The following is a 16,533-nucleotide window of genomic DNA, read 5'->3' on the forward strand; positions in this document are numbered from 1 at the left end:
GATAGAATCAGTATTTTTAAAAAGTTTCCTACCGGTGATTCTAAAATATGTCCAGAGTTAAGAACCACTGACATAAGCAGTGATTGATGATTAAAAATTATTAGTAAGGGACCTAAATTCTGTGTATGTTTTCAAAAAGTTAATAATTAATATATATGTACTTATATATTAATACTTATAAAAATCCATACTTAATTCAACACTTATGCTTCATGGGCTTTTAGGGTAGGATGTTCTTTGTTTTTGTTTTTATTGTTGTAGAAAAATATACACCAGTCGGTAGTTTGTGTTCATTGTAAATTGCAGCCATATTCTTAGAAGGTTACAGCCCTTGGAGTTTTAATCTTCAACTTAATGCTTATGAGATAATGGCAAACATGATTACCAAATTGATCAGGAATAGTAACACTGGAGGTTTTTAAACTAAGCCTTGAAGAAGAGATAGAATTTAGATACACAGAAAAGGTGGAGTGAGATGGGAGTGAGAATCGTAAATGGAGGAACAGCGTGAACTCCCAGGAGGAAGAGGTATAAGAAAATTTCAGAGAAAAGTACTGCAGTGTCTGAGACAGGGGCTCAATGGCAATTGAAATGGCAGCTAAAGCCATCAGTCTCTCGAGGGCAAATGCAGTCCACCTATAGCAGTTGAAAATGGCTATGCCCAGGCTCTGTTGGTCTCTAATGCAATGATGTGTGGAAGTTTGATTGTAGATAGTGTTTAATGAACACTAACTATATGCCAGACACTTTTCCTGAGCGCTTCATGTGTATTAACTAATTTAATCCTCATAGCAATGTGGAGAGCTAGGTACTGTTATGTTCCCCGGCTTACAGATGAGGAAATGTGCAGCCTGTAGGTTGTTTTGGGGATGTCTCTATATTTTCTCCATATGTCTCTATGGCTCTGATCCAGAGTCCACACGATGTATTTACTGGGCAATGAATTACATAGTTAAAACAGAAATGTCCAAGGTAGGAATAGAGTAAAAGTGGGTACTTGGAAATAAGGTCAACTAGGGATCAGAAAGTTTGAACTTTTTTCTATAGGTATGAGGGAATTACTGATATTTTTTAAGCAAGGAATGGGATGGTGGAAAATTTTAGTTAAGTAGGTCTGGAAAGAGGAGTAAGGTAGGTTAAGGATAAGGGAGGGTGGGAGGTAAACATTAGGAAGATAATGAAATAAACTAGAGATGACATGATAAAAAGCTAGGTCAGGGTGGTGGTAGTAGTAACAGAGATGGCACAGATGCCAAGTGCCCATTATGAAGGTCCTGGTGACCACAGGGGTAGCCTGAGTGACTGGGTAAGCCATGGGAGGTCAGGGGGACAATCCTGATTAAGGGTAGGTGGTAAACCAAATCATTCCAGCCTGGGATGTGTTATTCTACTTCATATACTAACTTCAAGTTTTAAATTTTATTTTGCATACTTACCTATTTTTGATATGGATGACAATATTTATCTGTATACTCTAATTTCGCACTAGCCCATTACTTAGTAAAAATAGGATATTGACTTTTTATTATGTGTAATTAATATAGTGTTATTTTTATTATTAATATATGTACTATTATTAATAATATTACTTTCTTTAGATTATCAGACCAGGATGAAGAGGGCAAGACCAAGCAGAAGTGTATCATATCTGACCCCTCCTTTTCCATGGTGACAGTTCAACGGGAAGATAGTGGAATAACCTGGGAGACCAATTCAAGCAGGTCTTCCACTCCTTGGGCCTCGGAAGAGAGTCAGACTTCTGGTGTGTGTAGTCTGGAGGGGTCAACTATGAATTCTCCTCCAGGGAATGTTTCCTTTATTGTGGATGAAGTTAAAAAGGCCCGGAAAAGAATGCCCAAGTCAAAGCGTGGCTCACCATCACTGCGTCGGAAAGGCAACAAAAAAAGAAATTCTCTTGAATCTCAAGATGTTCCAGCAAACACAAAAGATAATCCTTTGATTTCAGAAAGCCAGGTACTAAGCACCCAGAAAGAGAAGTCCTTTGCTGGCATATACGATAAAACGAGAAAAAAGAAGACCACCTCAAATACACCTCCTATTACCGGGGCAATATACAAAGAACACAAGCCCTTAGTGTTAAGGCCAGTCTATATAGGAACAGTACAATATAAAATTAAGATGTTTAATTCGGTTAAAGAAGAATTAATTCCGCTACAATTTTATGGAACATTGCCAAAGGGTTATGTAATTAAAGAAATACATTATAGGAAGGGGAAAGAAGCATCCATTAGTCTAGAGCCAGATATGAGCAATCGTGATTCTAATATAGTTTCTCAAACAGGGAGATTAGTAGGCCAAAGCATAGAAGATGATAAAGTAAAACAGCTTGCTTCACCCTGGAAAGCTGCGTTCTCTAAAGGATCAGAGTCCTTGATCTCTTCATTCCGTCATGAAGATGAAAAGAAAATTTATGTTGATTCTCCACAAAAGGCCACATCTGGCACCAACCACATAGCTTCCTCTTTTGCAAGTAATGACACAGCAGAACAGGAAATACAGCTCAGTCCTCCTGAGTCAGTGCCACAACAGCCAGGTGATGAAGCAAAACTCTGTGAAATGGAGCCGTCCTCTCTCACACCTGATACATCTACACCTGGGTTTTTGGAAACAGCAAAGGAAGAATTTGAGCCTGATTCACAAGAAATTGTGACTTCAGAGCATGAATCTTCAGTCTTACCACCTTTAGTGGATGAGGTAAAGAAGGAAGATGTGTATTCTGTTGACCATTCCATTTCACTGGAGGCAGAAAAGGATTCTCTGGAAATAGGTGCACCAGGTCTGGCAGCATCCATCGAGGAAGATTTTGGCCCAGAGATGGAAGAGCTGGACCTGACTTCACCAGAAAGGGCAGAACCAGTCTCTGAACAACAAAACCCTCCTCATCTTGACATCAAAGGAATGGAAGAAGAAAATGTACCTGAGCCAACCATTTCTCTTTCTGAATCTCTAGTGTTAGATGAACCAAAGAAAGAAGTTGAAACTTCTCTGCCGAGAGCTGCTACACCTGAACCCAAAGATTCTAATTTAGCGGAAGAAGAGGTCATAGAACTTGAATACCCAGAGAGTCCATCTATTTCCAAGAAGCCCTTCTCGCCGTATTTGGCCCCTGAAGTGGAGCAGAAAGAAGAGATCCTTTTACCATCACTGAAAACATCCACCAGGAGTGACCATGTCACTTCATCTGAAGAAGAAAGAGAGGAAAATGAATCTGTTTCTACTGATTCTGCTTTTGTATCAGAGTATTCAGTCCCACAGGATTTGAACCATGAACTAGAGAAGCAAGAAGTTGAGCTAGTTTCTCAATCCACTATAAAAGGTATATCTGAACATCCAATTTTTTCAGAAGAAGAGAATGAGGAATTTGAGCCTTTGGCCTCTGCATCCGAGCGCTCTCTCTCACCATCCACAACTGAGCAGACTTCTGAATGCCAGTCCCCTCTCTTTTCTGCAGCTTTGTCAGAAAGCATAGGCCTGTCCGGAGAAGAGGCTTCAGAAAGTGGATGTTACACACCAGATTCCATATCTGCTTCTGAGTATTTAACTCCATCACAGGCAACAAAAGAGTCACCGATGAAAACAGTTGACCATAAATCCCCATTAAAATCAAAAGGTGTTTCTGAACACGTGATTCCATCAGAGGAGAAAGAAGACACTGGACCATATTCCTTAGATGTGGCTTCTGCATCTGAGCGCTCTTTCTCACCATCCGCAGCTGAGCAGACTTCTGAATGCCAGGCCCCATTGTTTTCAACTGCTATGTTGGAACAGGCAGTCATGTCAGAAGAAGAGGATCAAGGAAGTGAGCGTTTCGCAGCAGATTCAACCCTGACTTCCCAAAATGCAGTTCCACCAAATGCAACACAGGAACCTCCAAAGAAAATAATTGATGATGTGTCCTTATTAAAATCAAAAGATGTTTCTGAGCATATGACTTTCTCAGAAGAAAAGAAGGAAAGCACTGGATTGTATTCCCCAAATGTGGCCTCTGTTTCTGAACATTCTCTCCCACCATCCACAGCTGAGCAGACTTCTGAATGCCAAGGCCCACTGTTTCCAACCCCTACACTAGAACAAGCAGTGATGTCAGAAGAAAAGGATCTAAGAAGTGAGCGTTTCGCAGCAGATTCAACCCTGACTTCCCAAAATGCAGTCCCAACAAATGTAACACAGGAATCCCCAAAGAAAATAATTGATGATGTGTCTCCATTAAAATCAAAAGGTATTTCTGAGCACATGATTTTGTCAGAAGAAAAGGAAGACACTGGATTGTATTCCCCAAATGTGGCCTCTGTCTCTGAACACTCTCTCCCACCATCCACAGCTGAGCAGACTTCTGGATGCCAGGCCCCATCATTTGCAGCCACCGCATCTGAGCATGTGGTCCTATCAGAGGAGACAGTAGAAATAGAGCGGTACACACCCTCCTCCACCTCGACTTCTGAATTTTCAGTACCACCACATGCAACACTGGAATCACAGGAGGAAGAAATTGTCCACAGATCCCCTTTAAATCTAAAAGGTGCCTCCTCACCTGTGAATTTCTCAGAAGAAGAGCAAGACATTGGACCTTTTTCTCCAGACTCAGCATTTGTGTCAGAATTCTCATTTTCACCCTATGCAACTCAGGAAGCAGAGAAAAGAGAACTTGAATGTGATTCTCCAATATGTTTAACATCACCATCTGAGCATACTATTTTGTCAGATGAAGACACTGAGGAAGTTGAACTTTTTTCTCCAGACTCAGCATCACAAGTTTCAATCCCACCATATAGAATCCCAGAAACAAAGAAAAATGAATTTGAGCATGATTCACTGGTAACTAAAATATCAGCTTCTGGATATTCTTGCCCTTCAGAAGCAGATAAAGAAGACCTCATGCCAACTGCTGCCACACCCACACCTGAGCACCTTGGTTCATCACAGAAGCAACAAGCCAAAACTTCTCCTTCAATGTCTGCTTCTAAAGATTTGATTTCACCATCTTCAACAAATAAAAGAGAGATCACAGAAGTTGAGCCAGATGCTCAAACAATCTCAACATCTATATCTGAATATCTCATTTTGACACAGCAGCAGAGAACTCAAGCATTTTCAGAACCTGAGTCTGAAGACTTGATTTCACCATATTCAACCAGTGAAACAGAGAAGGGAGAAATCCAGACTAGTTCATCAGTAGCTGCAACACCTGTTTTTTCACCTGCACAATCATTTATGGCAAAGGAAGATGCCAAACCTGTTTTGCATTCATCTCAATATTCAGCTTCACCTGATTCAGTCCATGAATTTCAGAAAGAACAAGAAGCCAAAGCATCACTCACTCCAAAAGCTGCAAATGAACAGATGGCTTTGTTAAAAGTTAAAAGTAAGGAAGAAACTGTGCCTGATTCTCAAGAAGCTACAGCACATGTATTACGGGATCAAGAAATGGAGCTTCAGCCTCCAAATGTTCTAGGGTCTGGGATGAAATATTCAGTTCTGCCTGACTTGGTAGATGAGCCAAAGAAGGATGTGAAACCCAATTTAGCTCCAACTGTGACATCTGAACTAGAACAGAGAATGTTGTCAGAGAAGGAGCCTGAAGTAATAAAACCATATTCACCTCTAAAGGACACATCTTTATCTGGACCTGAGATCTTATCAGCAGTAAAAATGCAAGTGAAACACGACTCTGAAATAGCTGGTACACCTAGAGTGTTGCATTCAGTTCCATCAGGAGTGCAAGAGGAAGCTAAACATGGACCACCTGCCCCAGAATTTTCAAAAGAAATAAAGAAAGAAATCGCACCCAGTTGTTCAATAACCACAACATCTATAACTAAGCATGATTCAAGCTTACCCAAGTCAGGTAAAGAAGAAACTCCAACAGGTTTATCTTTCACCACCCCTATAGAACACCCAGTCTTAACAAAAGTAGAAAAGAATGAGTTAGGAAGTGGCTTTCCATCACTGGTGACATGTATAGATGACCATTCACTTCTTAAAGAAGAAAAGATAGCAAGGAAAACTAGTTTTCCCACTGAAACTGCTGCATCTGAACATCCAGCTTGGTCAGAAGAGGAGAAAGAAATTAAATTTGATTCGCCTGCAAGAATATCCTCTTTATCAGAGCATTCTTTGTCCAAGGTAGAAACTGAAGAAATTAAACCTGGGTTGCCAATAACCAAAGCCTCATTGTCTCAGCATTCAGATGTATCTAAGGAAGAGAGGGTGGAAAATGAACAAGATCGTTCCTTTTTTACAGTCCTTGACTCTGAACAACTGGTTTTATCACAGAAAAAGACTTCTGTGTCTGCCTCAGAGGAATCAGGGCCTGAACGTGTCCTTTTGCTCAACCAAGGTGGTGAGGTGAAGAAGAAAGAAACTGAACTTCCTTCCTCACCAAGCGTGTCATCTGCACCCAAACATATAGTTCCAAAAGACAAAAATAAGGAAATTGGAAGTTCTTCTCCTGAGTTGGAAAATTTAGTGTCAGCAGACTTAACTCTGACCCCCAGAGGTAAGAACAGAGAGATAGGAGAGCCATCTTCTACAGCTCAGGAAGATTTCCTGTCAGAAAGACAAGATCTTGCTCTGGCAGAGCTTTCATTGAAACTTGAAAAGAAAGACAAACCACACCAAGTATCAGAATTACCAAGCACTGCGTCAGAATTCACTCGTAGTTTAGGCGAGCAAGATGGATCCATAGATGCAAAACAAACAAAATCTCCCATAACCAAAACAGGAGATTCTGTCTCTGAAATTTCAGAGGTTTCATCATGCCTAAGGGAGGAACCTCAGATTCAAGAAATTAAATCTTTCTCTCCCAAGGTAGTCAGCTTAAGGTCAAAAGAAACATTGATGCATCTAGTTGAAGGAGACAGCCTCGAAGAACCTCAGCCACATACCTTTTCTTTAAAAGGATTATCAGAGAAGTTGAACCATTCGGCTGACATTAAGATAGGAGGAAAACAAGAAATAAGCCCATTACTATCAACAGGAAATTTGAAGACACAAGTGATAGGAGACATTGAAAGGAAACTAAGTGAAGAAACAGATCAACCAGATTCATTCCGTGTGCCCCAGAGTGTAACAGAACCATCAAAGATGGTTTCTTCTGACCTTGTGGAACAAGAGAAGCCCGAAAAAACACTTCATTCAGATCAAGCTGTTAAGTTACCTGATGTAAGTGGGTCTTTTGCAGATAAACAAGGTCTAGGTGTTAAACAATTTTCATTTCTGAAAGAGAGTTTGCCTTTGGAAGAATCAAAATCATTTATCACAACTGAGCTTGCAGACATTAAAGAAACACAAATGCAAGAGGCTCTTTTTGTTCCCAAGAATGAAAGCTGGATGTTGGAAAAGCCAGAAAGGGATCTGGCAAGTCAGCAGGAAGAAGGAATACTGGAATCTGTGGAGCTGGGTTCCTCCGGCAGTAATGATTTGAAGACAGGGCATCTCAAGGCCGCTCTGCTGGATAAAGACCATACATGTGAAACCAGAAAGCAGCTTCTGCCACATTCTGCAGAAGAATCTCCTTTATCATTAGGAAAGCCAGTATGTACTCTCAGTACCTCCAGTGGTGACATAGAGACCTTATCAACTAAAACTTACTCTTCTGAAGAAACAAAGCTGGCTCCCAAACCAAAATCTTTAGTTCCAACTAGAAATGTAGAGATAAATGAAGCAGAGGAGAAGCAGATTCTCCCTTCTGTGGGGAGTGAAAGTTTGATACTGGAGAAAGCAACCCCAGACTCTTCAAGACCTTGCAAAGAAGGCAGCCAGGAAGAAATCAAACCACTTTCTGAAAGAATCCATCAGAAACCAGTGTCTGATCCATCAGTGGGAGAGATCAAATCAGAAACTATTCCCTCTCCCACCAAAGCAGCCCAGTTCCTGGCAGAAGATGCAGAACCTGCGTTGGGCAAAGAAAAAGAAGCACACAGGAGTATATCTCCTTTACCTCGAGAGAAGCCATTAGAAGAAGCAAAAGTCCTTCAGTCAAAGGTCGTAGATGATGTTAATAAGAGAGGGAAGCCAGCATCTGAGGTGAAAATATCCACACCAATAGAACCCCTCTCCTCAATGCAAGAAAATGAAGAATCTCAACTTGCAGAGCCACTTGAGGTGACACAAAAGTTGCCTAAGCAACAGAAGGTGGTTGAGCCAGGCCTTTCTGAGGAGAAAGGGAAGAAAGGAATATTATCTTTCACATCATGGATGTCCAGTTTGTTTTTTGGATCAAGCACTCCAGAGAAGAAAGTTGCTGAAAAAGATTTAGAAGCTCAACCAAGTCCATCTGTAGAAAAATCATCACCTGTGACAGGGTCTGAAAGAACAGCTTCAGCTGACTCTAATGCAACCGAGAAAGCAGCTGATCGTCTGTTACCTGAGGCAAAACTTAAAACTGCTGAAAAATCCAGAGGTACTTCAGTTAAATCTGGTGAAGGCCAAGAGTTTGAAGAAGAAAAACCCACATCTTTATCAAATGTAGAAATTTTACAACAGCCAAAATCCAACTCTGAGGTGTCTAGTGAAGATTATAGGAAAAAAGAAATTCTAGACTATTCAGAGGAAATGGACCTAAACTCAGTAGTTGCTTCTGCTGATGGTGAGAAACATCTTGAAATTCAATCTTATCCTCCCATGGGTGAGAAATCCATTGTGGAAGAAGTGCAAAATGCTGTTCCTCTTCATATCACTGATAGTAAAAGAGCCCAGAAGCCAGAAATTTCTGATCCATCTAAATGGAATGTTTCTACTCTTAAGAAGGAGCCAAGAAGTGATCAAAGAGAAAAATTACTCTTTTCATTTGATGCAGTAGATAAGGTGCCACAACAGCCAAAATCAGCTTCATCTGGCTTCACAAGTAAAAATATCACAGAGGAATCAGAGAAGCCAGAGACAATAATTTTGCCAGTAGAAGAATCTAAATGCAGTCTAATTGATCTGAGTGAAGACAGACTGAAGAAAGAAATGCTAAAACCTACTTCCTTGAAAACTTCTGAAGAGGAAACAAAACTCAGGCCTGTTAGCCCAACTGAGGAGAAAGGTGACTTGATAACCAGATCATATTCTGTGGCAGAAAAGAAGGTGCTGGCTGAAAAGCAAGAAACTGTGGCCCCATTAGAATTTAGAGATAATGAACTAGGGAAGGCACAAACTATTAAATTGGAAGAATCAAAAGCAGTAGCTGTGTTGCAGCAAGTCTCCCAAAATGAAGAGCACACAGAAAGATATACAATAATGAAGCAGGAGAAAGAAGAAAAACCAAACCAGTCACAGGTATTTCCAGACGGAAAGCAGCAGCAAGAAATACAGCCTTATTCTGTGAATGTAGTCAGATCTAAGCCTGAAGAATCAGATATCTCCTTAAGTCCTCCTTTGGATGAAACTCAGCCATTTTCATTAGTTAAAACTGTATCAGTTACTGAAAAATCAGAAACTATGCTCTTGGAGGGTCGCCCAGAAATCAGGGAACCAAGGGCAGTAGGAGTTCAACCACATCCAAGAGAAGAAAGTAAAGTTTTGGTGGAGAAAATCAAGATGTTCCTTCCAGCGGATCTCCCTTATCATGATGAAAAAGATAACTATTCTTCACCTAGGGAAGGAAATCTGATAGTGGAAAAGTCAAGCAGGGATATGGCAAGTCACAATGAAGAAAAGGGACACGTCACAGTGGCAGAGCCATCAAAAGGTGGTTCAATAGATGCCACAAAAGAAAGTACGAAACAAGGATCTCCATCTAAAGAATCTGAAAGGATTTTAGATCATCATTTTGATGAAACAAAGAGCTTAGAAACCCCACCATATTTGTTGTCATCCGTGAAATCACAAACACTTGTTTCAGGAACATCTCCAGAAATTAATGCAGTGAAGAAACAAGAAATACCATGGTCAGAATTGACTCCAGATAGGCATACAGTCCAAACTATTCAAACATCTAAAGATCTAACATCTGAAATGTCTAAGCAATCGGTTCTTGCTTCAAAGCACCATATGGAGGTTGTGGAAGATACCCATGTAAGTGAACCACACTCTTCAGCAAGCAGCAACTATGCTCAGTTTATAAAGAATGCGTCAGCAATCAATGCTGGTAGAATGGTTCCTCATAGAGAAATATCCAAGGAGCCTGAAGACACATATGTAAAAGGGGAAGACTTCACAGTGACTAGTAAGCCAGCTGGACTTTCAGAAGATCAAAAGAGTGCCTTCAATATTATTTCTGAAGGCTGTGAGATATTGAATATTCATGCTTCTGCATTTATTTCTTCAGTTGATCAGGAAGAAAGTGAACAAATGCAAGATAAGTTGGAATATTTGGAAGAGAAGGCTTCATTTAGAACTATATCCCTTCATGACAGTAGTGAGGCTGTTCCTTGCCATAAAACATTAAAGAGTGAGTTAGAAGATTCCGATCAGGTTATATCACTGCAAGAAAATAAACGAAAGGAATCTCTTAACACAAAACGGGAGGTACCCACAGATTCAGAAACTGATGATTTCACCTTTAATCAGCCCACAGCTCCCAGTGATGAAGATTATTTTGAAAAATATACATTGATTGATTATAACATCTCCCCAGATCCAGAAAAACAAAAAGCCCCATGGAAATTAAATGTTGAAGTGGAACTCCCAAAGGAAGTTACACAAGATACTGTCTCTTTCCCAGAAAGATCAGAGGAAGGTGCCCTGGAACATGAATATGACTTGGTGAAGTTAGACGAAAGCTTCTATGGGATGGAGAAGGATTACAGCAAATCATCTCACCCAGAGACCCAGAAGCCTTTGGGTATTCAGCAATCAGCTGACAGAGATGCTTCAAAGAACATAAATAGAGATGTGGACTTAAAGTCACCTGGGATGCCTTTATTTGGTGCAGAAGAAGGAGTTTTGTCACCAACCCAGATCTTTCCTACCACCACTAAAGCCATTAATCCTGAACTTCTGGAGGAGCCACCTGCACTTGCATTTTTATACAAGGATCTGTATGAAGAAGCAGTTGGAGAGAAAAAGAAGGAAGGGGAGACAGCTTCTGAAGGTGACAGTGTGAATTCTGAGGCATCATTTCCAAGCAGGAATTCTGACACTGATGATGGAACAGGAATATATTTTGAGAAGTACATACTCAAAGATGACATTCTCCATGGCACATCTGTATCTCAAAAGGACCAAGGCCAAGGCCTGGAAGAAAAAGGAGTTGGTAAGGATGATTCATACAAACTGATAGCTGCAGAAGGGGAAATTTGGGGGAGGTTTGGAACCGTTTTGGGGGAGAAGAGTCTGGAAGAGGAACAGAAAGCTACTTACAGGGAAGAAGAATCAGTTTGCCATGTGGAGACCCTTGACATTGAAGCTATGCAGGGGAAAGCTCCCATCACTGAGGAAGTCACTGTGGTTACCCAGAAGGTAAGCTATGCGGTTCCATTTGAAGACACCCATCATGTCCTGGAGAGAGCAGATGAAACGAACAGTCAGAATAATGAAGCAGCAAGTGCAAGTCCAGAAGTCAATCTGAACGTCCCAGTACAAGTGTCCTTCCCAGAGGAAGAATTTGCATCTGGTGTAACTTGTGTTCAAGAAACACTGCAAGAAGAATCTAAAATAATGGTCCCATCTGAGCCAAGTGAAGACAGACTCCGCAGTAGCCCCGTTCAGGATGAGTATGAATTTGCTGAATCCCTGAATTATGAAATGGTTGCTCAGGACACTTTATCAGAGGAACTGTATTCAGAATCCACACCAGAAGACGTGTTATCTCAAGGAAAGGAATCCTTTGAACATGTCAGTGAAAATGAATTTGTGAGTGAGGTGGAACAAAGTATGTCTGTTGAACAGAAAGAGTTGGGTGGAGAGAAAGCAGAACAGGAACAATTATTGTCAGAGTCAGCAACTGAGAAGGAACAAAAGGAACCGAAAAAGTCCCAGATCGACACATACTGTTACACTTGCAGAAACCCAATTTCTGCTGTTGATCAGATGTTTGGCATGCACAAAGACCATGAGGTTGCAACGCTAGATACAGCTATAAATGCTGTAAAGGTAAAAAATATTTTAAAGCATATAAGTACATAATAATAATATGTTTAATTTCTTTTCATATTTTCTCAATTTAAGAAATGACCGATATTTGATATATTCATATTTAGGGATAATAGTCTGAAAGAAAGATAAGAATTCTTCCCTAGGCATTTAGTTAACATCAATTTGACAAATGTTTATTGGGTATACACTATGTACCAGGCATTTTCCTAGGTTCTGGCAATAACAGTGTTCTGGCAATAACAGTGTAAATAACACAGGGTCACAAACTTTGAGGTGTTTGAACTTCTGACAGTAGCCCTTAACATTATCCAAAAAAGCCAAATAATTTTATTTTTATTTTTTAAAGATTTATTGATTTATTTGAGAGAGAAAGAGTGAACGAGCGAGTGAGCGAGAGAGAGAGCAAGAGCACAAGCAGTTGGGGGACAGAGGGAGAGGGAGAAGCTGAGCAGGGAGCCCGATGTGGTGCTTGGTTCCAGGACCCTGGTATCATGAGCTGAGCTAAAGGCAGGTGCTTAACCGACTGAGCCGCTGAAGCACCCAAGCCAAATAATATTACATTGAAAAATATGCTTTTTTTGAGCATAGAACACAATTTATTTTCTATTATCTACCACTATCATTCTTTAAAAATACACATTTACATTACATTGAGCAATTTCATTGCAGGTTTTATAAAATATTCAATACAGCCATTTTAAATTTTGGTTTTTTCCATATTTCCTTTGGGTATGAAATTGATATTAAAAATGATCTTCTTTCTATGTCTATAGACTCCCAATGTTAAAATGTTAAAAGTTAGTCACAACACAAATCGTTTTGCATGTTATTATAAATACTCTACTTCCCCAGGGATACTACTAGAAGTCAAGCATTTGGTCTTTGAGATTCTTATGTTCTTTCAGTAGCCTCCTAACTCGAATTCCCACCTTTCTCACTTTAAGCCATTCTCTAACACATTAGCCAGAATGATCTTCAAATGCAAGTATTCACAAGAATTGAGTACTTATTATGTGCCAGGCACTGTTTTATGTTCTTTATATAGAAGATACATTTTACTCCTCATAACAAGCCTGTCTTCATCACCAATTTGCAGATAATGAAACGGGCACAGATAGATTAAGTGATTTGCGCAGAGTCATGGAAGACAGACTAAGATTGGTACCCAGGTCTATCTGATGCCAGAGCTCATGCTCTTAACTGTATATCCATACTGCTTGGCCCAGTGCCTTGTTAATGGTACAGCTTGCAATATGATTATTCAGTTAGGTCACTGTTAAATAATGGTTAAGCTCATTTTGATTTTAAAAAAATGACAGAATCTTGGCATTTTTTTCCCCCAGAAAATTAAATCTTCTAAATCCTGTAACATTTGTTTTGTTTCTCCAGGATGAAATTTTTTTGAAAATTTACCTGGTAATGTTTGGGGGTAGAGGATGGAGCATTTTTTTTTTTTTTTAAATGAACTCTCAGGCTTTTGGATGCTTTAACACTGGTGAAATGTGCCCTATTCTGTGATGACAGCTGTTGTGTTAACTGACAAGTACTGGGCGCTGTCAGCAGAAAGAAGACTCAATTTTTTTCAGCTTTCTTAATTATGTTTTATTCATCTCTGAGTTTAAGAAGTTAAAAAAACAATTCTGTCTAAATATTATCAATGTAAAACAAATTTCAAAAGCAAGGAGATATGTCTCCTGATTTAAAACTATTTTCAAGTTTTTTCCCCCTGATCTTCTCTAAGCAGTATAACCAAAAGAAGAAAGAAAAAAGTGGAAAACTAAAGCCAAAGAGAGCTGCTTCATTTCGTTAAATCAACTATGAAGATTAAGAGTTGGTTGGCAACTCTTAAAAATTAGAGATCAATTTAAAGAGTTATAACTTGAGAATTCTCTAGCATCTTGTGAGGAGGCCATTTGTGATTATTCAGGAATTGGTGGCTGCATTCAGGATCATCCAGGTTTTTACTTCTCCTCCTCTGCCATTCCCACTGTGGTGGCTTATTTTTTGTCATTGATTTTCTTCCTTCACTCTCTCCTTCTTTCTCAGCATTTATTGACCTCCCATTCCATGTGCTAATCATTGGGAATGAAAACAAAAAGAAAGGAAGATGAACTTGCGGCTCCCCCCAAATCAATACAGCATTGTGGGAGCACAGTGTTCTGCAAAAGGAACCTTTTGGGAGTGTGCAAAATGGTGGAGTAGGACTGAGAGGGATAACTGTCAGTAAGAGAGAGTTTTTTCATCAATCAAGGGTATGGAGGACATTCTAGAGATAGGGAATGCCACATGAAAAAGCACATAGATGAGAAAGAGTTCAAGGAAAGATGGGGCTTGGGAAAAACAGGCAAGGGCTATAGAGCAGGCCCCAGATCCTGAAGGGGCTTCCCTCATTCTGTGGATGGTGAAGATTCTGAAGGGGCTTCCCTCATTCTGTGGATGGTGAACGAGGCAGCTGAAGCTCTGTTATTTTTGTTGTTTTTTGTTATGTTTAGTGGGATGGATTACAGCTGGGTTTATAACTATGGCTAAGATAGCTAACATCTTCCCCCACCCTCCATACATTTTCTAGTTGGCTATCACTCCTTGAGTGTTTTTAACCCTTTGAGGGTTACTAGAACCTTTAGGTCTCTTTGTAGACAGTTTTTATCATTTAATATGCTAAACTTCTGGCCTGGTGACATTCTGATCCCCTTCTTGGGGTGGGGATCCAGACATATCTGAAGCTATTGGTACAACTGTGAGGAGAATATTTGGATATGCTGGACCAGCAAAAAGTCTGCAGTCTTAGATGACAATACGTAAAAATCAAGGCTTACTAAAGAGAAAGAATTCAAATCCATAGTTTACTAAAGCAGGTACGCTTTGAACTTACCCACTCAACACGAAGTCCTTCCTCTTTCATGAGAAAATAAACTTTGTCTTGATCTCACTCTCAAACCTCCTAATTGTTTATCAGATAGAATTATCTATAGTCTGTTTAGATGAAGCAGCAAAGAAAATTTAAAGACTGATTTGTTAGTAGACACGATACAGTAAATCTCTGCTAAGCATACTAAATTTATAAGGAAATTAGAGCTCCCTGTTTGAAATTCTTTTCCCAAATGTCATATACTAAGCATATCTTAATTTTTTTCTTCAGGTCCAATTAGCAGAATTTCTTGACAATTTACAAGAAAAGTCCTTGAGGATTGAAGCCTTTGTTAGTGAGATAGAATCTTTTTTTAATACCATCGAGGTAAGTTACCATATCCATTTTACTTCGACCTGGTTTGTTCGTGTCATTACAAGGAAATGATTCTGAGACGGAAGAATCTGAATTAGGGATTGTGTGTGCATATGTGGTTTGCTTCTGTTGGTTTTGTTCCATTAAAAATGAAGGTCTTTAAAATCTTCCATCTGTGTGTAATCAGTGAAACTACTTCCTTTCTAAAGATAAACGATTTGCCCTTGAAAAGATATATCCATCTATTGGGTGTTAACTATGATAGGACAAATGCTTGGCATGCTTTATCCAATTTAATCCTTATAATAACCATACAAGACAGGTGTCATTAATATTGTTCCTATTTTATAGATAAGACACTGAGAGTTAAGTGTATTACCCAAGGTCATAATAAGTTGACAGTAAGTTGAGAGCCAAAATCTGAATCGATCTGAGTTCTTATTTGCTCCTGTCCTTTACCAACTTGCTCTGCAGAAATGCTCAAAGCCACTGCCCAGTGTCCCATGCCCAGGACAAATGGGTGTCTCTTGTAGTAACATTGCCTATGATGAGTGCATGCCCTCCTAGCTGCCGGCCCTTGCTCCCTCCGCAGTGAAGGGAGGTGGGGCGCCATGCTCCATCCATATGTAGAGATGGCCCAGGCATCCTCACTCGTCACCCAGGAGTGGCGGATGGGTCCCCTGCAGAAGGCTGCTGCATAGTTTCCCTATCACTAGGGCAACTCCTCGTCCTAGTTTGCTTGAGGGGGAGTCTGCTCAACTCCTGTTGTAGATCAGCTAATACCTGCTAATTATTTCTAGTATCCTCCAACAAATATCTGTTTGAGTGAGAATGACTAGGCATCTGGATTTGTCCAGGTGGGCAATAAAGTTTCTCTTAACTGTGGTGGAAATCACCCCCTTGCTGGAGAGCCCTTGTGGATGCACCTTGCTGTCCAGTATCCAGCTGCTACCTCCCTCATTCGAGAATTTTCATGGAGTGGCGAAAATCGCAGTAATGAATGGGGACCTTCATTCACTGTGATGCCCATTTTCAGTTTAAGCCTGCACGAGTGCAAGGGAGCGAGTCTTCCACACAAATCTCTCTCTCTCTCTCTCTCTTTTTTTTGTTGTTTTGTTAACTAAATCCTTCCTGATGATACTCTTAGATGGTGAAGTTTACTGCAAAGTGAACTATGGCAAAGAGGGTTGGTAGATTGGAAACTTAGACTGTGCCCATCATCTGTGATTCTTTTATCAGGAGACCAGAGGTCAATTATTTGAAAGGCT

The 16,533-nt window shown here is 40.1% G+C and overlaps 1 protein-coding gene across 2 annotated transcripts in view; it reads left to right on the forward strand.

Moving 5' to 3' along the window:
* Positions 1 to 16,533, forward strand: part of CMYA5 (cardiomyopathy associated 5) — an 89,047-nt gene that overhangs the window by 32,393 nt on the left and 40,121 nt on the right. For both annotated transcript variants that reach the window (XR_009354037.1, XM_059175332.1), the window contains exons 2-3: positions 1,599 to 12,039; positions 15,182 to 15,277. Coding sequence is in view for 1 of the 2 variants with exons in the window: in XM_059175332.1 (XP_059031315.1) it covers positions 1,599 to 12,039; positions 15,182 to 15,277 (10,537 nt within the window). In the remaining variant the exon portion in view is untranslated. The remainder of the gene's footprint in view (positions 1 to 1,598; positions 12,040 to 15,181; positions 15,278 to 16,533) is intronic.

Source organism: Mustela lutreola, chromosome 5 (genome assembly GCF_030435805.1).
Source record: "Mustela lutreola isolate mMusLut2 chromosome 5, mMusLut2.pri, whole genome shotgun sequence".
Taxonomy (NCBI): Eukaryota; Metazoa; Chordata; class Mammalia; order Carnivora; family Mustelidae; genus Mustela; species Mustela lutreola.